The sequence below is a fragment of the Drosophila virilis genome, chromosome 6 (genome assembly GCF_030788295.1).
Source record: "Drosophila virilis strain 15010-1051.87 chromosome 6, Dvir_AGI_RSII-ME, whole genome shotgun sequence".
NCBI lineage: Eukaryota > Metazoa > Arthropoda > Insecta > Diptera > Drosophilidae > Drosophila > Drosophila virilis.
In genome coordinates this window covers 1,277,742-1,299,940 of record NC_091548.1, presented here as the reverse complement: position 1 = coordinate 1,299,940, position 22,199 = coordinate 1,277,742, and the positions used below count along the sequence as shown (strand labels likewise).

Genomic DNA, 22,199 nt, shown 5'->3' with positions numbered 1-22,199 from the left:
TCAACTTTATGGTTTTGTCGATTTTTAAATTTGACGTAAAAACTTTGTTTTATCACAGTTCGGATAGTACTGGGTATCTCCCAATCTGGCAGCTTCGACTAGATCCCTTTTGTTGGTTTCGGGTAAAAAAAAATACAGTCGGTTTGTCAGGGCAAACTCTTCTTTCCTACAAACTCTGTTTTATTACAGCTGGGAATGTACGCAGTCTGTCAGCTTCGACCGGATCCCTTTCGCTGTACAGTCAGAGTCAGTCAAGGCAAACTCTTCTTCCTACAAACTCCGTTTTATCACAAATTTTAATTCAAATACAATTGAAAAAGTTATTTATATTTTCTATTTAATTCCCGAACTACTCTGTAAGTGGAATTGAACACTTGCATTTGCATTTGCATGTAATTAAGTTAAAGCACGCAGCGCGCAGCTGAGCAGTCAGCTGATTCCTCAATGTTACAGCTAGTGTTGGTAATTTGTTTGGCTGAGCTGGATTCGTAGTCAGCAAAGAACTAGTATTTTGCGCGCTTATATATAAACATATATATACTGTATGTCTTAGCTTAGTTACTTTTTAACTACAAACGCAGTAACCCTGAAAGTTGATTTACATTGTTAACTAAACGAATTGTAATTAAAAGCGCCTGACTAGGAGATATCCTCGTAAAGTGTAGCAAATATATTTATTAATTATATTGGGAGACCAATTGTTAAGGAATTCCCGGGCGTTAAGCTCAACTACATTTCAGTGCCCTATTTTAAACAGTTCTGACGAGATATTTTCGTGATTTTTCGATTTTTTTTTCAATGACAAGATATAATTTACCCTAGTAACTGCTAAGTGAAAAAATAAAAAGACCAATTGCACTTAAATTCATAAACACATAAATTTAAAATAAATATATACAACGATTAGCAGCAAGAAAAAATTCAACTTAGAAGCAATTAAATGGAATTCAAATGGCCCATTCAAAAAATATACAAATTAATAACGATTTGTAATCATACTGCGAGCATTGTGTGCGCGTCTCTGCTGCCGGCTCGCAGTCGTTCTTCGATGTCTGTGTGGTTCAGTTCAGTTGAGTTTTGTTTAGTTCAGTTCAGTTTTGAGTACATATTGATTTAAGTTAACGAAGCGCTTGCTATCGTAATCGGCTCTTGGCTTTACATTTCGGTTCGTGATACGGTTTCGGTTTCGAGTCTGAATAGCGACCGCAATTTGATATTCGTGCGTTGACATGGACGCTACAAGATTAAGTGAATTATGTACATATATGTGTGCTTACACGCGTCCGTAAGTACATATGTACGTATGTGTATATGTATGCCCGACACATGAACATGGCTATAAAATATTATCAAAATTTCTTATAAACTGTGGCTAAGACTACAAAACATTTCATCGCAATTTCTTGCTAGGCTGTCAATATAGCAACAGGTGCTTGTCCACACATGCCAGTACAATTTTAAACGTACAATATTTGGGTGTCTGTCAGGCATGAGGTCGGCCATTCGGCCACTGAGCATCCATTTCGGACCAGGGCGAGTGAATTTATGAAACACAATATATGTATATACATACATATGCATGTATATAAATACATGTATTTATATATGCGTGTGAATAATGTGTATATGTGTGTCAGTGGGTAACGTCATGCCACGCGTGAGCCATTCCTCTTTCCCAAGTGTTTTATTATTTATAAAGACTATTTGATTAATTAATGTGTAAAAAATATATGTTGTGATCTCTCCACTATTGTTTTATACACTCTTTGTGGTTCTTTTCAATGTTATCAACTCCCATACATTACGCTCTTGCATACAATAAATGTATTAATTGACGCATATTGTTGATTAATTGTCCATGCGTGTGTGAAACAATGGTTCCTTAAGTGGTCGCTGCTGCCATTGTGTGGGTAGTTCTCAATTTGATTAGTTCTTTTCATTGTACTTTCGTGTATTATTTATTGAATATGAACATGAATTTTTAAACTTGCAAGGGTATTCGATTGCTTATTTACTGTTAACGGCACCTTGGCTAAAAACTAAAACAAAAAAAAAACACACACACACATGCAGAAGCACAAAAGGCGCAGCAAAGCCACGCTTATTCATACACACGCACATATTCATAAGAACATTGGCATTCGCAGCTGTCATGCGGTTGTGCAATTGTGAGTATTATTATATCCCTATAAAGAAATAAAATAATTTAGCAAAGCAAACACACAAGACGTTATTTCGAAAATTCTAGAGGCAAACAATTATGTACATTCGGCGTCGTATAACCCGTCGTATAAAGGGTCGACGTTGTACAAATGCACGTTTTTTTCTTATCACTCGAATTTTATCTTAGTACCAATGCCTTTTGTCGCAATGTTGCTTTTTGTGATGTTTAAGTGCCGACACTCCAATTGCCTCGTCCGAGTCCAATTGCCAATTAAATAGCTCAGCCGGGTCGTAGAAGTACTCCCATTCTTTTAAATGTACTGTGTGTGCCTCGTCGGTGGAGTGGGTGGGGGGGTTGGTGGGGTCGTGTGAGCTACTTATATGTATGAACAAAGGAAAGAATAGAATTTTTAGCGAGAGTATACTTTATGTAATGAATAAAGATGACAATCCGAAAAGCGGGTTTAAATTAAATGTTGTGTGCCATATTGCAGACATTCCTGAAAAGACAACGCTCAAATTTTAAGCTAAACTCTGATGATGAACTGCGAAGTATTGCGAGGTATGAGACAAAACCCAATAATAAGATTGATAACTGGTGAATGGTGTGCATATGTGTATGGTTGGGCAAATATATTTACATTTGTCCAAATTGTTATTGCCACAGCAGCATCATTAAATTCTCTTTGCATTATCCTTTGTTTACTTACAGATCCGAAACCATGCGTCGCACTTCTCAACCAAGATCAGTCAGATCAAATGAAAATAAGCGGTTACCGGCGCTCCCATATCCGTTCGATATTGTGCTGGATCTGCATAGTGTTAACTGGAGGCCTGTTGCGCCTTGTCCTACATTGGTGGCGGCATTGGTATCTGCTTGCCACATGCAGGCCGTGCTCCTTGCAGGAGGCACAACAGGTGCTCATAGAAGAAGACTATCAGGGTAATCACAAACTGTATCATGTCAAGAGCGTGCAGATACTGCATGTGGAGCAGTTCAAGTACGTCTTTTCGAAAATTGTTTATTTAATATATATGTATTAATATTAAGTACTCTTTTAGAAAATTATTGCAGCAAATATTGCCAGGAGAGGATTTCGATGATAATAAGCTACAGCTCCCAGTTCACTTTGCTTCCGCGCATTTCAAAGGTAATTCAAAATATTTACAGAAAACAAATATGAGTATATAAGATTAGTATTAGATTATACTCAAAAGCTAGGATTTTTAATTAGTATTTGTATTAAAAATGTAGTTTGTAATCAATATATTGACTAGGCTAGAGGATCTTCTTTGTAATTTTTTATTAATTATTTATTTTTGGTTTTTATAATAGACTTATTCTTAATCTATTTGAATATTGTATGGCACATCTAATAAACTTTTGCTTTTTTAGGTTTTCGATCCTTGAGAACATTTCGTTGCAAGCAGCTGGTTTATGCTTGGGACAACAGCATTAAAAACTTTAAGAAAATCAATGGATTAGACGTAAATGTGCCTTGTTCTTATTACCATCAGCAACGTGGACTATCTGTGCAAGAACAGCTGGCACGCCGCATTGTATTTGGGCAAAATGAGATAACCGTGCCGCTGAGGGATGTGAAAACCCTGCTCTTCCTGGAAGTTCTTAATCCCTTTTATGTATTCCAAATATTTTCTGTCGTCCTGTGGTTTACCTATGACTATTACTATTATGCCTGTGTCATCTTGTTAATGTCTATATTCGGCATATCTATGTCCATTGTGCAAACAAAGAAGGTGAGATATTATGACAAAGTTATTATTAAAGTGTTAGCAACTGTACCCATATCTGATTTCAGAATCAAGATGTTCTGCAGAAAACAGTTTTAAACACGGGAAATGCATGGGTCGTTAACGCCAAGGGAGTATCTGTGGAATTGTCTACGAAAATGTTAGTGCCTGGCGATATTATTGAAATACCATCGTCCGGCTGCACAATGCAATGCGATGCCGTTTTACTTTCCGGCAACTGCATCCTAGACGAATCAATGCTGACTGGCGAAAGTGTGCCAGTTACTAAAACGCCGCTTCCGATGAAGCGCGATGTGATATTTGATAAAAAGGAACATGCTAGGCACACACTATTCTGCGGCACGAAAGTAATACAAACACGATACATTGGATCCAAGAAAGTTTTGGCCTTCGTGATAAATACTGGCAATATAACTGCCAAAGGTGGCCTAATACGCTCCATTCTTTATCCACCGCCTGTGGACTATAAGTTTGAGCAGGATTCGTACAAGTTCATACAGTTTTTGGCGCTAATTGCGTGCATTGGCTTTATATATACGCTTGTCACCAAGGTGAGTACGAAATATATGCAAATATATATTATTTACGGCTCATGTTTATTTAATGCTATTTTTAGATATTGCGTGGTACAGATGCTGTTAAGATAGTGGTCGAATCTTTGGATCTTATAACAATTGTTGTGCCACCAGCCTTGCCGGCAGCTATGACTGTTGGTCGGTTTTATGCCCAGAAACGATTAAAAGCCAACAATATCTTTTGCATATCTCCGCGCTCCATCAACGTGGCAGGCAGTATTGATTGCTGTTGCTTTGATAAGGTACGTCTGCCAAGATAACGAAAAAATAAATGTTAAGGCTTTATTCAATTATTTCCATTTTATTCAGACTGGAACCTTAACGGAGGATGGCCTAGACATGTGGGGTGTCGTTCCAAAGTCTTCCACAAATCAGTTTCAAATACCACTGAAAGATGTGAAGCGTCTGCCATACGATCACTTTCTGTTTGGCATGGTCACATGCCACTCAATTACCGTCATGAACGGCATGATGATGGGTGATCCCTTGGATCTTAAGATGTTTGAATCGACAGGCTGGATACTGGAAGATTCCAACAACATACCCGAAAACGAGAAGTACGGCCTGATCTATCCGACAATATTACGGCAACCGAATCAAGAGGAAATCAACTCAAGCTTAGCTTTCACACATCATGAAGCGGTAATAACAGAGGCGCCACCACCCGTATTTCGGCAGAGTTCGGTGGATGATCTCTTGGCCAATATGGGATTGTTGAAATCAAAAACAAATTTCGATCATGGAATTGTTAGGGAGTTCCCATTTACATCCAACTTGCAGCGTATGTCAGTCATCACCCGCTGCCTCAGCGCGCAAGGCTTCAACGTTTACTGCAAGGGCTCGCCCGAAATGTTGCAGCAGTTGTGCCATCCACAGAGCATACCGAACGACTATACCCATCAGCTCTCCATTTATGCCAAAAAAGGTTTCCGAATTATTGCCGTGGCATTTAAGACACTTGATCCAAAGGTGAACTACACAAAGGTGCAACGCCTTTCGCGCGAAGAGGTCGAGCACAATTTGGAGTTCCTCGGATTTGTAATACTTGAGAATCGCCTAAAGCCCGATACAACGGCTGTTATAAATTCACTAAATTTGGCAAATATTCGCACAGTTATGATTACGGGTGATAACATATTGACAGCAATGAGCGTTGCTCGAGATTGCGGCATTGTTAGTTCCACGCAGGCGGTAATCACAGTGCATGCGGTGCCCGTGTTGAAAGGCTTTGATAAGCTAAATACCGATCAAAATGGCCAATATGAACTACAGTATACTCTCGAGCTGGGCAGTCAGACGTGCACGCCAGCTCTCAATGGTAATAGAACATTTTCGGCTGCTGAAATCGCTCTGGATATGGATCTATCAAAGTCAACCAATTCATTGGTAAATAATGGTGGCTCGAGCTGTGCCTCAAGTGTGTTGCCCAACAGCAACAGCTTGGCTAGTGTTAAGACCATCGACACATGGACGCACAATGACGGCGATGATGTGGAGCTTGGAGCGACAGTTGTGGCACGAAATGATAGCTGGCGTCGTCAATATATATTCGCCATGGATGGCAAGACATGGCAAATTGTTAAGGACCAATTTCCTCAACAAATGGAAATCATATTAACGCGCGGTGCTATCTATGCACGCATGTCGCCAGAGCAAAAGCAATCGCTGGTGATGGAGCTACAGAATCTTGACTATTATGTAGCAATGTGCGGAGATGGGGCTAACGATTGTGGTGCCCTAAAGGTAGCGCACACTGGAATATCGTTGAGCGAGACTGAATCCTCAATAGCATCACCGTTCACCTCCCGTAATCCGACTATTGCGGCCGTACCAAATGTTATCAAGGAGGGTCGCGCAGCCTTGGTTACATCATTTGGTATTTTTAAGTATATGGCTGCCTATTCCCTGGTACAGTTTGTGTCCGTGATGATCCTATACTCAATCGACTCGAATCTTACCGACAAACAATATCTCTACATTGACCTTGGCTTGATATCGATTTTCGCATTCTTCTTTGGCAAAACTGAAGCCTACGATGGTCAGCTGGTTAAACAAGTGCCTCTTAGTTCCCTCATTTCGCCAACGCCTTTAAGCTCGCTTGTGCTCCATTTAGCCGTTGTGGTCATATTCCAGGTCGCCGGTAAGCTCAATCGCAATACTCTTAACATATATTTGTGCCTTTTACTGATTTTTCAATTGTTTCAGGTTGGTTTCAACTGCATCAACAGCCTTGGTTTAAGCCTTTCGGGCCATCTGACGAGCATCATTTGGGCTGCTATGAGAACTACACCATGTTTGCCATATCGAGTTTCCAGTATATTATACTTGCATTTGTATTTTCAAAGGGAGCACCATACCGAAAGCCAATCTGGTCGAATTGGCCTCTATGCCTGACCCTGGTGATAAATGCCTGCATTGTCGTATACCTAGTTGCCTATCCAAGTGATTGGATTGCCAACTTCTTTCAACTCATCGTGCCACCGGATATGTCTTTTCGTTACATTATGCTCCAATATGGAGCAGCTGCATTTATCACTCATGCATTTCTCGAGGCTTTTGTGGTGGAGTATTTGGTATTTAAGCGATTCCAGGTGCGACGGGAGCAAAACTTAAAAACATCAAATCGTAAATATATGCGATTGGAGTATAATATTAAGTCCTTTGACAACTGGCCGCCCATAACGGAGGTCTATGATCTGCACGATCCAGCCGACCAAGGAGCGGAGCTACAGCCGACATATGTTAACCTAAGCGCTGAACAAAATTTGGACGGTCAGCCCAGCGGTTTTCCTGGCTTTTTCGAGACGTCTGAGCATAGCGTAGAAAACCGACATCGCATACACTCAGAGGTATCCAGTGCGAGTCCACGGCACAGCTGAAGTCCAAAAATAATGATGAGGAGATGTACTTACATTTTGTATATACATTTATGCATGTACATACATTTTGTGCATTATACTATAAGTTTACATAGGCTACATATATTAAGTATATGTTTATTGATAAACATATAGACACTGTTATTTTTGCTAATTTGTACCGTTAATCGCATTTTATCGCGCATGTTAATAGGTATTTCCAATGAAATTTTACTTACTATGTACTTATCTGGTTAAATGCCTTCATAGATAATGTTCTGTCATTTAGAAAATCGGAGGTGTTAGGGGTGTGTTAAATACATAATTAAACACCTTTGCATTAGTTCATCTGATTGGGTGAAGTTTATGCAACGGATATATTGATTATTACACTAGACTACAGAGAAACAGCTGCTGCGTACGCACTTATGTACATAAGTTGCCATTTGTAATTAATATTTATTTTGTAATGTATCTATACTGTAGCCTATCAAATTACTACTGAATAAGTATTCAATAAAAACGTTTTGTAAATCCGATTTTGTTCGGGCTTAGTATATATTTCTAACAAGCCTACACCAATTTTTTATACCGATTCAGTTAGTGTGGACAATTTTATAAATAGAGATGTGATGTCAAAAATTTGCTTGTTACATAAAAAACCAAATTTACGTACATAAATATTCGTAGAGTATCCGCACACGTATACACATATACATACATAGTAGCTGTATAATAAATATAAGTATGCCTGTCTGAGTAAGGCTGTGTGAAATTCATTAAAGAAAATATGCATGTGTAACGTTATTTGGTTTATAGTATAGATCGTAGTAAGGTTTAGGTGAAGCTATGCTGACATTTGCAGATTTGTCCAGTATATGTATATATGTACATATATTCATCTGTGTGTTCCACTCTCCCGAAAGCCAAACTGTTTGACTGGCTGGCAAGTATCTACTTTGGCCCACCTGAACCAGCCAAACAACTTTTGCGCATGCGCGCAAACGTTGATACAGAGAAACACAAAAGCTAAAAGCAATAACATACGCGGACGCGACACAAGCGTCTTCTTCTTCTTCGGTTGTTGGCGGACTCGTGTTGGGTTGAGCCAGCAACTTGTTGTCTTTGCGCTGGCCAAGTCAGTTCTGTGGCTTTCGTCTGCATGGAATGATCGTGAGCGCATCAGAAAAGCGTTAGCATATGTACGTATAGGTGTTAGGTGTATTTGTGTGTGTGTGTGTGTGTGAATATATGCAAATTTCAATATATGTACATACATATATTCGATTTCTTGTGCTAGTTTCCCATCATCGTGTGATGTGCCAATAATTGTTCCTGCTCGTAATCTTTACCAAAAAGTGTGTACCAAATAATACCTATTAAATAAAGAAAGGGTTATACAAGTATGCCCGTACATTTTTGTTCATGTAATATTCATGACAGAGCGGAGGCAATATTTTTGCAACATTTACATTAACATAACTGCATATGTGTATGTATGTATGTGTGTGTGTGCGTGTGTGCAGACGAAGACCCAACAACTTGTTAATCGTGAAATGTAAAAACATAATAAGGAACGTTGCGGACGGGTGCAAATGACTGCGCAGTACCCTGTTATAATTGTAATAGCAGTTAATGGCAGAAAACGGTTAATAGATTATATTGCGATGTGCGGGATCGGGCATGGGTGTGGCAAAATTGTTAACATATGTCTACTATATCCGGGTCTCTACGTTAGTATTGTTGAAACTAATATACTCTTAATTTTTCTTGACAGAGTATAATAAAAAATCAAGTTTTGGAACTCCATATGCTGCTGTACAATAAGATCCAAACAAGAAAATTGAGTGGCAACAGTGAACTAAAATTCCAATCTTTGACAAAAAATAAATACCAACCGATACGGGTTTAATAAATGCTACAAAGTTAACATATTTATTCACATTCAGATTTTGGAGAAAACTGATCACACATATGCAGATGTAGGCCCCAAATTTATGTCTGCATAAATGAACATATGTGTAATGTGTGCTAGTCCCGTAAATAAGCGACTAGAGGAGCCAAATATGCTACATCTGTTTATTTCCGCATCAAATATACACGGAACGAGAATTCGCCAGGAAGGCGGTGCACGTAGTCGTGTTATATATATTCTGAAAATGTCCGATCAGCCACTCTGTCGGAGCCTGTGCCTATTGATGTTAGTCATCGCTCTGATGGCAGCGCCACCCTTGGGATCTGCGCAAGCACATGGTAAGTTATGGTTTTTAATTCAATGGGAATTATTAATATGATGCTCTATTTAGTCACCCGGGAGAATGTAGGCAGTAGTCGAGGGTGCCCGGCTACACAAGTTTGGCTTATTTTTCTTGTTCTGCCTGTTACATATGTATGTTCTCCCACAACAATATACCGCTTTTATCCATTTTAAGGTACAGGGTATGTGTATTATATGTGTATGTATATTGGACTAATAATCGCCAAAACATGCAAAGCATTGTTCGCATAATTATCTGGAATTCATAAAAAGCATTTATATAATAGTAGCTGATATGTGTAGAAGGATAGTAACGTCACATTATCATTACTCTAGCAGCAGGTCCCATGTAGGTAACAGAGTATGTTAAGCATTAACAATAGTATACAATGGTTAACAGAAGTAGACACGGTTAGTCTAGCGAAGGTTGGGACCATGTAGGTAACAGAGTATGTTAATCATTAGATCTGTGAGACTACAGCAAGAATAGTACAGACCTACATTGGATTTAAAAACAAGATACATACATTTTATTGGTTTGAGCAAAACAAAGCCCACGCATAGCTGAATATGGTATATCATTTAATATCTCATACCATTCATTGTGAGAAGATACCAAACATAAAACGAATTCGGCAAAACATGTTGTCTTTATATATTTGCATAGTAGATGTTTTTACACACCTGTAAGGTTTACGTAAGGCTTCTTTGTTGCTAAACAGCCGTAAAGAATATATATGCTATAAGCGGTTACATACATTTACTCAAAACCAATATACTATCGCTTGTCCATTTTCAATTGGTACAGGGTATATAAAGACGGAAGAGAAAGCTACTTGAATTGTGTGTTTGATGATGTTAAAAAGTTAAAAAAAAATCAATAATATTTCGTACGCTTTTAATTTTGTATTTGAAAGAAAATAAGCCAATAAATATATCGCAGCAAGACCTTTTGATTATTATAAAACATTCTCATTTGAAATGTAATAGCTAGATAAATGTCATTGGATCTGGTAACACTGTCGACGTCCTCTGATACGTCCGTTTTACTGTTAAGGCGAATGCCTGATCAGTGATTGGGCTAGTTAGAGCAACTGCACAACAACATATTTAGTCTGAACACGGGAAAAACAAGAATTGAACTCGCGGCTGGAAGCTGATTTCACAACGCAAACAGAAGTAAAACGTACAATACATAGAGACACAGACACACAGCCTCAACATTGTCGGAATTATCATTCAAGAAAGGCGGACAGAGACCTGAACCGAAAGCCAAAGCAGCCTCAACAGACAGAAAATGTGGGTCATCGACAAATGAACAAGGCTTTCTTCAGCGTCATAAGAATATACATACATACATATATCTGGCTTTTATATGAGAGACATTTATCTTAAATTAACTCAAAACCACAAAAATGAATTAAACTTAGCAAATATCTGGATTATTCTAATTGCAAAACTTACGTATCTGATATTTGTAGGGGGGTTACTTAAAAATGTTCCATGATTATTATTACTTAAGTCTCTGTCCAAAAACTATGATATCACATAAGATGACATAAAAAAAAAATTCCAAAAATATTTAACATGCCAAGTTTGGTCACTCAAAATAGGAACTCTAAATCGATATTTATCGATTGCAGGATAATACAGGGGCTCAGGTTATCAGATTGACGAGTTCATAGCTATGCCAGTTGGCGGTTCGAGTCCTTTTGGGGGAACTACTTTTAATAAAAATAATTTGTTCTTCTATATATAAATGCTAAGGCAAATATGAGGACTTACGGTATCCCCCAGTCGGGCACTCCTCTTACTTGTTTTTCTTTGGCAAATATGCAGTTGCCGCCGCTTTGGGCAACATGTTCATGAAATTAACCTCTGTGGTGCGTTGTCCACTTTCTTTTTATTGATCAGCCGCAGCAGCCGAAGACGAAGACGAAGACGAAGACGACGACGGGTCGAAATGAAATCATTTATACCTATGTTTGTTGGCTTGGGGGAAATTTAACAATTCAAGGTTCGGCATTTCACTCAAACTAGTTCCAAGTTAACAATTGTTGCCCAGGTCCGGCTCCGGGTCGGGGTGTAGGGGAGAAAAGCGCTTTCGCTTTATTTGGTAAACTTCGATTTTGTATGTACATATATGTATGTAAAGAGTTTGTGGGTTGTCTTAAGTATTTAAGTAAACCAATTTAATCACCGAGCCCTTATATTTTTGCTAATTATTATTTTCGTATTTTCAGATGAGCCGTACATTGTTAAGCCAACGCCCATCTTACGTGCGACAGGTGCAGATGGTAAGCAGCATATGTACTTCATTTTCCAGAGATGACTTCAGTGTTAATAATGTCAATAAACCTAAGTAAATTGCTTGACTCGACTGATCAACTGATTGACTGACTGACTGACTGACTGACTGATTGATAATCAACGGATATCCCAAATGAAAAGAGCTTAAGGAAGGCGAGTAAGGGGCACTTTAATACGGGATTTTAGAAAATGTATTTAGTTAATAAATTAATTAATGAAATCTATGTAAGTTGCTTGACCCGACTCATTGACTGATTGACCGACTGACTAAGGGAGAAGATGAAAGGGGGGATTTTGGAAAATTTATTCAATTCATTTTCAAAGATCTTTGCTTTATGTCAACTGAGGGGCATTTTATGCTTTTCCTAAGACTCATCTCACAGTGGATGAAGTTTCAGGATTAAATACATTTCCAAGGATCTTTTTGAAAATTAATTTCAAAATTAGTTTGGTTTTAAATTTTATTATTTGAATAATTTTAATATTTATAATTTGAATATTTGTTTTTTCGTAAATATTCGTAAAATTTCAAAGATGATTTTCCAAATATCTTTGTAGAATATAACTAGGGCAGTTCAGAGAGAGTAATATGTGGGTAGATGTACATTTTTCTCGCTTGGGAAATGGCCTAAAAATATATGTACTTGGACCTGGGGACGTAGGCAAATACCAGATAATAAATATACTATACAAATATATATTAAATACATTTCCTATGCACTGTTACTAAGTTAATAGCCGAAACATTCAAGCCTGTTCCGAATATTTATACACCAAAAAGTGCATTGTAATCTATGCCTCCAGCTATATATGTATATATATTATGGTACATACATTAATCGGAACAGGTTTGACAGGCAAATATAGCTATAATGTTTTACGTATTTACTTCTTTTGTGTCACCTTTTCTTTATTTCTTTTTATGTAAATGATTTCACCATCTCTCTCTGCTGTACATTCTGGACATGTTGATTTAATCTCTTATTATTTATGTGTACTTTTACTTTGTAAATATTTGTAACAATTTATCCCTTTCAACATAATATCCTCTGTGCCTAATTCTCTATCAATCACCATCTGTGTGTGTGCTTGTGTATGTGTGTGATTGACATCCTATTAGATTTAACCACTGTGTTATTGGTAAATAACGACGGAGGCGGACGCCTCGGTGACAGTCACGGCCGATTTCTGTCGGTTCGTCCAGAAATCGGTCTTCTGACCTCAACCGCACGCACCTTTATCCAAGAGGGGGTCACAACTGAATATGCGACCCAGGTCGTGGGCACCACCCTAAACAATGGTCGTCTGTATGCCCAGTACCTGAAGAAGAGCTCGCGGGTGCTCTTCGAAAATCGTCAGATGTCGCCATCTGTAGTTACTAGTTGGGTGGGCGAAGGTGATCCCCAAACTCGCTCCTATCTGCAAAGCCACAATGATCTGCTCGATGCTGAAGCGCCGGATTGGCGGGAAATCGACGATAGGTTAGATCATCAATTTGTTGGCAATACGGATTATATTAAGCTTGGGCACGCCAGTCAATTGATGGAAGCTTCCACTGCTTCCGCCTTTGCGTCGACGGAACCAGGGAAAACTGGTGAAGTGCAGCTTGTGGCCAACTTCGGACGTATGGATGACAACGCCCTGAAAGTGGCTGCGCATAAAGTTTTGCCAATCGGCGATTTGCCAACGTTTACAGTCAAGAATCATTTTGAGCCAAGCGCATATCAGACAAGCGAAGGCGAAATAAAATCACAATCTGTTGGCGAACTATTTGCTCAGACAGAGGAAGAAGGACGCTCCGCAAAGGTTTACTATCAAGATCTAATGCAGGATGGGAAAAATGAGAACTCTCTATCGAACCTCCAATCTGAACGTGCCCCACCTAATGTGGCAAAGAGCGTTCCGTCAACTGTTACCTACTATGGATTTGCCGAGTTTACAACACTCGTGGGCGATAGTTTAATTGTTTTTCTACCTAGCACTGCCCAGCCCAGTTCCGTTGTGGGCCACGTCACATCCATCAAGGGCATGGCTACACTTAGAATCAGCGAGGTTCAACCGCAGGTTGCCAGTCAAGAAAACCTTCTTGCCTCAAAGACGGCAGACAGTAAAACATCCAGTACAACCATAAATCCGTGGGCTGTCTTTGTGGACGCCACGGAGACAATGTCAACGGACAGCAGCATTTCGCCGACGACTTCAGAGCTAATAATGTCTGAAATTGGACAATTTTCAACAGCAACACCTACTCTTGATTTGACAGCAAACGAGAAGGTTGTCGAATCGAGCGATACAAAGCCAATGTTTTCATTGCCAACGGACCAAGAAATTCAGGAAATCTACGCGTCTCTGGCCAAAGCTGAAGCAGCGTCTTCTCCTTATCCTTCTCCCTCACTCGTATCCGTATCTGTCGAAACAGTGAAACAGATACATCTTCCAAGCGTCCAACCGGATGAGACCCTTGTGCCAAGCATCCAACCGGATGTATCAAGTCTTCAGGTGCACGGAGGAGCAACAACGATATTCATTGACGACGATCCCTTTGCTAATTTTGTAGAGCCCACTTCTGTGTTAACTATTGAGTCCACGGCAACGACAGCGACAGCAGAAATCATTGCCAAACCAACAGCCGCATTAAAGGAGAAGGATACGACTTCATATACAAGTACCGATGAGTCAGAAGAAGAAGTGTCGACAACAACGATTTCAGAGGCTGAAGAAAACTCAACTCAAAACTCAACCACCCTCAGGTCACAGCTGCCCGAAGATACAACAGATCCTGCACCTCCTTCGCCGTCGCCTATACCAATAATTAGGGAAATAAGTGGCCCAGATGAAGGGCAGTGCGCACAAATCAACTCACAAGTGTTCTTGACGCAAATTCCAAAGTCGAACACGATTTTAAACACGCAAGTAGTACAGTATCAAGAGCATATTCCATTTGACATAAAGGAGACAACTAAATATTACTGCATAGAAGCGACACAGGCGATTGAATCACCACAACTGGAGAGGCCCACACAGACGTCACTTGTGCCAGATGCGTCGACTTCGCTGCCTGCAATAACGGTGCCATCAGTCCAAGAAGAAACAACCACAGTGGAGACACAGACCGAGGTTGTTGAGGAAAGCTCAACCGAGGCGGAGATAGAGCCAGAGACGGAGTCGGCGGAAGCGGTTATTGATGATGATTATGTTACCGAGTCTGACAATACTCATCTAATTGATAATGATAATGATAATGAGGATTACGATAATGATAGCGGCTCGGACGAAGTAGATCTTATATACAAAACCCTATACACAACCTACACGTATCTGACGACCTTTTTCCAAGGCCCATCCACAACTATCTCTAGCCATACGGAAATTGTTACCAATGTGGTTAGCTCTACACGCGATGACGATAAACATCTGAGCACGAAATCAACGGATATCGTTGATAATGAAATCTCTGCCACTCGAACTCAAAATGTAGACGCACAGAACACAGCTATGGCAAAGACGATACCCTCGAAATATATGATTCCCGATGAACTAGAGAGCTTATTGTATGTTAGTGCCAACGATCAGCCCAGCTCAACGGATTCCAATCAACAAACCAGCTATCTTGATGATACGAAATATACAAAAACATTCTTTACAACCTACACATATTACACGACAATTTTCGCTGAGAGCGAAACCGAGATAATGTCACGTACTGAGGTCTTTACAAATTACATTACCGAACTTGGTGCGCCCAAAAAATCGACACCCAACGATATACTGCCATCTTTAACGTGGCCAGCCATATCCCTGTCCGTGTCGGAAACCACATTTAGTACGGCAAACCCTGTTTCCGAACAACTTAATCTCAATAACGACGAAGGGGATGGAGAAAAACATGTTACACTGGTAACCGATGTTCGATCGAGCAGTTCCAATGGCGAGCAACAAGTTATTGGCGGCAAAATTGGGGCTGACGATCAGGTTAGTTCCGAGAGCAATACGGAAGAGATCCTGCCATCCGCAACGCTGCTCCTTCAGACCAGTTTTACAACCTTTACCTTTTACACAACAATGTATGTGTCGGATAGCACGAACGTCGTGAGTCGACTCGAAACTGTTACTAATATCGCCACAGAAACCTTACAGCCAACAAAGGTTTTGAGCCATGAGGAAACCACGCTGCCGATCACATATTTCACCACATTCACTTATTGGACCAAATTGGCCAAGGACGGAGAGATCACCACAATTAGCAGAGAGGAAACCATATCGAATGTGATCGAGCCTTCAAATCGTGTAGCCCTTGGCTCTGATTACAGCTCAAACTCAATTTCGGACTCGAGTTCAATGTTGTCGACAATACTACAGACAAGCGTTGGCTCGAATAATGCGATAAGCACAAGTGAAACTAATGTATCAGAGCTGACAACCTTCTATACCACATATACGTATTATACTACCTCATATGAAGCTAATAAAACTGTGACAGATTCTCGCTTTGAGACAATCACAAATGTGATAACACCCAAAAGCGATCCAATTGCAACCTCAGCGGTAGATATAGAACCGTCAATACCAAAATCTATTGCAAGCAGCGCCTCAGAGACCACGGAAACACAGGATAGCAAAAAGAATGATTTGATATTCTACGATTATAAGCATATAATCGATGCAGAAGGTGTGAGCACCTTGTACTTTACAACTCAAATCCAATCAACGGTCGACGCTGAGGGTAAAGCCATTGAGGTAACCAGCAGCACGTCCAGCTTGTCTATCGACGAGGAGAAGAAAATTAATTTGGCCACGGCGCTGGCAAGTGAAGGGACGACAGATGAGAGCTCAGCTTCTGCTCGCCAATATAAAACTGGATTGGTTCGATTAATCGAGGGAACGCGAATCGGAAATAGTACCACGACCCTGTATCAGTCCAAGGTTATTGGCACCATCATAGACAGTCGCTATGCGCAGATTATCGAGAGCACATCCAGTTTCATCTTCGAGAAGGCCATAACAGCTGCCAGCGTGGTACCAAGTGCAACAGTTGAGGAGATGATGATCAGCAGCACGCAGAGCGTCAGCCTCCTGCAGTCTGTGGCTCCAGTGGAGGGCAGCATCGCTGGCGAAGGTGTTACCGAAGATCCAAATCAAGAGGAGGAGCATGATAATGCTCGACTAGCGTTTCAGTCTAAAAAGCGAACGTTTGCGCCCGTGATTAGACCTTTCGCCTCGCGTAACAGGCCAACATTTGCGCCAAGGCACAAAACTCTGAGTCCAAGCAGTGCAACAATTATAACAAGATCCGACATAACACCAACAATAACAGCAACTCCTGCTCTCAAATCCGTGGGCAGATATAGTTCATCTCGGAGGGGTGCTATTTCCAATGTCCCAAACAATCCGCTTGACAATGGTCTGGCATCATCAACATCGTCAAGACGTCTATTCGGACGCCCAATAAAGCCGTCGACCGGCTCCGGAGTTAGCCAGAGTACGGGAAGCACACAGCAAGCGAGCCTAGGTTTTGCGTCCAGGAACCGTTTTGCGTCCTCATCACGTGCTGCCCCGATATCTAGCTCGAGGCGTCTTAGTATAAATGCTTCCTATCGCCCGTCCAGCAGTTCCAATTTTCGTGCTTCAGCCCTGAATGTTGCCAACTCCAAACAACGCATTAAGCCAACCTCACTGAACGGCCAATCTATTGCGTCAACGTTGGCTCCAAAGCAGGCCAGTTCAGATGGCATCGATGCCGACGAGGAGAGTTCCACGGAGGAGCAGACACAGGCCAATGAAGAAGATGAGAAAGCAGCGCAGAATTCCAGACGTAGCCAGAATCCATTGTTGCGCTTCCGTCGACCTCTTAATCGACCCAGCGGCTTCACGCCCACTCCACGTCCCAATGCCAGTCCGGCTCCCATTTCGCCCAGAAGGAATCCGTTGTCGGGGCGAGCCAAATCAACAACGACGACCACAACAACGACAACGACAACGGCTAGGCCACGTCCTCGTAGCTTCCAGCGACCTACCATATCCAGTCTTCAGGCACGAGCTAGGCCCCAAAGCAATCTCTTTCCGCCGCGTGGACTGTTCCAGCAGCAAAGGGAACCAGTGCCAGCAGACAATAGTGAAACAAATGATGCTGATAACGAATCCGAATACGATGATGATGAAGACGGAGAGCAGGCCGATGGAGATGGAGATGATGTGGAGAACGAGGCCAGACGCCGTCGCAGCTCCAAAGCAAATCCAACAATTCGATCGCGTAAACGCCGCCAGGCAGATACCCTAAACAGAAGTCGCTTTCGATTTCGTCGTCCTAAAACCGTGACAACCGAGGAGCCCATACCCGAAGAACTGCCTGAAACTTCGCCAAGCACAGCGCGTGCCAAAATCAATTCTCGCTTTGGATCCAGATACCAGGCCAAGCAATCGAGTACAAACACGCCGCCCACAACAAGCCATCGGTCGATTCGTCCCACAAGACCCACATCGCCACGTACACAGTTTACGCTCAGAGAGAAGGATACCACATCAAAGAGCATTAGTCGGCCGGGTGGAAGTTCCTCGAATTTTCGACGCCAGCAACAGCCGGCCATACGACGCAATCCCACTGTCTCCAGCTCCGCCTCTTCCAATTCCCGCCGACTAAAGAACTACAGCAATCATAATAACAATAACAATCTGGAGAGCTCCGGACTTCGTGCATCCAGCAATTCGCGCTCACGGAATGCCAATGCAAATGCTGTGACAAGGGGTCGAGGCACAATGCGCGGCAGGAATCGCAACGAGTACAGCTTGGAGACGCCGCCCCCGGAACTGGGATCAGTGACAATCACGGTTACGCATCTGATACCGGCGGAGGTGACGGTCCCCGTTGTAAACGGTCAGGTGACCGAATACAAAAACATTGTTACAGCCAAGACAAGCATCGAGGTACTGGGACCGCATCAGTACACCCAAAGTCTGGGCAACAATGGGCAGACGTCGCTGTTCCTAACCCGTGAGGATTCTAGTGTGAATGCAGCCGGTGCCACGGAGCTAACACGATATCTTCTGCAGGACTCCCTGACATCGACTGTCACATTTACGCCGACCACAATTCGCGGCAGGAAGACATCCTTCTCGCACGTTCTGCCCTCTACTGTATACTCGGTGGAAAACGTGATTTCCACGCTGCAGCCGCAGATAGCGGCAAATGCGCCGCTTGCGAATATTTTGCTGTCGCAGCTGTTATTGGGCAACATCAACTTGCCGAGCAATCCTCTTCTGGGCGCACTTGGCCAGCCGCAAGCTCTAGGCTTGGGCACGGGCACGGGCTCAGCGGTAGTGGAGCCAACGTTTCCAGTTACAGAATATCGCACCCATACGTCGACCTATGTAACCACCATATACGACGGAAAGTCCACAATTGTGCCGATCACTTTCCAAGGCAAAAAGATTTTAACAACCGTCTTTGATACGACGGCACAGACAATAACAGCCACAGAATATAGCGTGGACACAATCATAAATACACCGAGCCCGCAGACACAACAACAGCAACTGCAGCCATCCGGACAGGTGGCACAGGTGAACAGCCTTCTCCTGCAACAGTTGCTACTCCAACAACAGCAACAGCAGCAACAATTGCAGATACAGCTGCCGGCACAGATAATGCAGACGACGTCGCCGCAAATACTTTTGAGTGAGAATCTGCAGGATCTAGAGGAGGGAACAGGATTGGATGCCAACGATAATATCGATGATATCATAAAGCCAGCCATTGGCCATGATGATCATCACGTGCATTCCGGCAAGAACCGCAAAAAGACAAGAAAATCAAACAAGGGTCACAAGCGCAACAAGCAACAGTTGCCCCGAGGAGTATCAGGAGAGGAGGAGGAAAGTAGCGTGGTTACACTCTATGTCTCTGGCCGCAGGCCAGGTGAGTTCAGCACCATTCTATCTACGGTGCTAAATAGCCATGATCACCTGGCACCCTCCAGCCTGCACAAGAGACACGCCCAGACGGCTGTACTACATATTCCGGAGGATGAGTATGAGTTTGGGGAAAGCGAACGGGTGCTATCGTATTTACGACCTCAAGAACAATTGGCAAAGAATTTGATTAACTCCGATTTAGATGAGGATTGTGAGGATTGTGCATGGAGAGACCATACGGCTTCCCTGGAGAGCATCATTGGCGACGTCGATCTGTGGTATGCCAAGGCAACGAAGCAGGCTCAACCACCCTCATCGAGTACAAAGGAAACCTTGTCGAGCAGCAAAAAGAGTATCAATCAATCTATATATTTTTTAGAATAAATGACCTCGCTGAGTTGTTCCCACTTCAGTTGCAGGTCACAACTATTACACATTTGTTTACACAATATCCTCAAAGGAATACAAGTCGGATTTTCAAGCGAGAGGTCATCGGCTCTCCGACCCGATCCCGGTCCCGACTGCGAAAGGTCCTTGTACGACGCAAGCCCCACAAATCTGTACTCCCAACACTAGTCAATAACAACAACAATCGTAGCGAAATCGATTCGAAAGGCAGTTCCGAGTCGCAGACCACGCAGCCAAAGAAACATCGTGTTGTAGTTTTTCAGCGTAGACTTACAAAAAGTAGAAACCATACAGAAAATAAATCTAAAACGGGAAGTTCCCCAACACTAACCATGTCAAAGTTAACGTCAAACCCAGCCACATTTCAAACGGATCGTTTGCCAACACTAACTATGTCAAAGATGCCGTTTACGATAATCTCAGACACATTTCAGACGGAACGCTTGCCAACTTTGCCACTATCCATGTCAAAGTCAACGTTAACGTCAATTAACGACGCCACTAAGCGACCCAGAAGGCGTAAGCAAAAGCAACTGGGCAATAAAAACCGTCAATTATCTATTTCCAAACGGGTTACCAAGACCCGGCTACTGAATACTACAACAAGTACTGAACTATTCACAAGAACCTACACATATGTTGTGGAGCGGGTGCACAATAATCAAACCGAGCTTCTGGAATCCATCTCATCATTCACCCGAGTGCATACCCGAACTCTGCCTGCGACACTGACGATTACGCGTACTCAACTAAATGATGCTTTGGTTATTGCCACACAACAACCTTGAGATCTGAACGAAATTATTTCAGTAGGGTAGGGACCCAAACTTAAAACTCAATTATCCATTATCAAAGAATATTTCTGCAGATATATGCTTTCTGCCAATATATAATAATATATATTTTGGTCTTATCTTCTTTGAAAACTTAATAAACTTATTTAGCTCAACCTTTAATATTAATCATTTATTAACAATTTATTAAATTTGTATACCAACTTTATTTAATTGTTTTAAATATAACAGATATTTCAGCTCTTCAAAATAAAGCCCAAATTGATACACAACTAATTAATTAAATAAATATTTTATAAACAATAAAAAATGATTCAATAAAGGTCAAACTTTGACGGTCCCTGGCTCAAAGCATGTAAATATTTACATCATACATATGTATGTATTTTCATGTATTTTGATGTATCTTGATGTATATTGATATATCACACACACATACACATTATGTACACATGTATATACATTTATATAGTCTTCTGTGTTAACTTCAGTTCTTAAGTTTATTTATCCTCCACGCCCGATATCTATTTTATACAAATATATTCATATATATATATATATATATATATATATATATATATGAAAAATATACCATATGTCAAATATAAAATGTACATAATTATAATAGCTATACATATAAGGACACGTTAACTGAATTAAATCTATATTGTACATTTTAAGTTAATTACTTTTGTTTGTTAACTTTCAGTCTTTATCGGGCAATTAATACAAAATAATCTACAAATTTTTTATTTAAGTATGTATAAAATGGGTTTGTTAATACTGTAATTTTGATGTATGTATGTATGTACATATGTGAATTGTATGTTTAAAATGTTACTTAATCTTAAAACAAAAATTTATGATAAGCATGCAAGTTTATCTTATGTTTGCAATTATATATACACATCTACATTTTTTTGAATAAATTAATTGACTTTGACAACATTCTGTTATACCATATATCTGTTGCTTGAACACTTCATATTTATAACTAGGAGGACGAACTAAACGGATTTGACAATGGTTCTCTGTCTTTTTTTTAACAAAACAAAACTGTCTTACATGCAGGTATTATTTCTATATATTTTCTCGTTATACTCAAATCCGATTGTTTGGCCAGAAAGTGTTTAATTATACTTCTCAGCTATTT

The 22,199-nt window shown here is 41.0% G+C and overlaps 2 protein-coding genes and 1 long non-coding RNA gene across 13 annotated transcripts in view; 2 read left to right on the top strand and 1 right to left on the bottom strand.

The window, feature by feature from the left end:
* Positions 1 to 7,908, top strand: part of anne (anne boleyn) — a 13,906-nt gene extending 5,998 nt beyond the window's left edge. The window contains exons 1-9 of one of the 5 annotated variants that reach the window (XM_070210721.1): positions 1,067 to 1,285; positions 2,658 to 2,725; positions 2,876 to 3,164; positions 3,226 to 3,314; positions 3,560 to 3,921; positions 3,984 to 4,487; positions 4,553 to 4,753; positions 4,821 to 6,651; positions 6,717 to 7,908. In XM_070210721.1, the coding sequence (XP_070066822.1) occupies positions 2,701 to 2,725; positions 2,876 to 3,164; positions 3,226 to 3,314; positions 3,560 to 3,921; positions 3,984 to 4,487; positions 4,553 to 4,753; positions 4,821 to 6,651; positions 6,717 to 7,390 (3,975 nt within the window). In that variant the 5' untranslated portion in view covers positions 1,067 to 1,285; positions 2,658 to 2,700 and the 3' untranslated portion in view covers positions 7,391 to 7,908. Of the gene's footprint in view, positions 1 to 1,066; positions 1,286 to 1,638; positions 2,169 to 2,647; positions 2,726 to 2,875; positions 3,165 to 3,225; positions 3,315 to 3,559; positions 3,922 to 3,983; positions 4,488 to 4,552; positions 4,754 to 4,820; positions 6,652 to 6,716 lie in introns of those variants that run through there. The other 4 variants (XM_032434180.1, XM_015168618.2, XM_070210723.1 and 1 more) reach the window with 4 other exon arrangements.
* The window catches only part of LOC138911458 (uncharacterized), an 18,608-nt gene continuing 3,729 nt past the window's right edge, over positions 7,321 to 22,199 (bottom strand). Inside the window, exons 2-3 of the long non-coding RNA XR_011417077.1 lie at positions 8,647 to 8,745; positions 7,321 to 8,527 (exon numbers count right to left, since the gene is read on the bottom strand). This is a non-coding gene — a long non-coding RNA (uncharacterized lncRNA). The remainder of the gene's footprint in view (positions 8,528 to 8,646; positions 8,746 to 22,199) is intronic.
* Positions 8,458 to 22,199, top strand: part of LOC6636256 (serine-rich adhesin for platelets) — a 25,184-nt gene continuing 11,442 nt past the window's right edge. For 2 of the 7 annotated variants that reach the window (XM_070210716.1, XM_032434181.2), the window contains exons 1-3: positions 8,458 to 8,571; positions 9,147 to 9,622; positions 11,870 to 11,923. In XM_070210716.1, the coding sequence (XP_070066817.1) occupies positions 9,620 to 9,622; positions 11,870 to 11,923 (57 nt within the window). In that variant the 5' untranslated portion in view covers positions 8,458 to 8,571; positions 9,147 to 9,619. The other 5 variants (XM_015168620.3, XM_002059690.4, XM_070210715.1 and 2 more) reach the window with 5 other exon arrangements.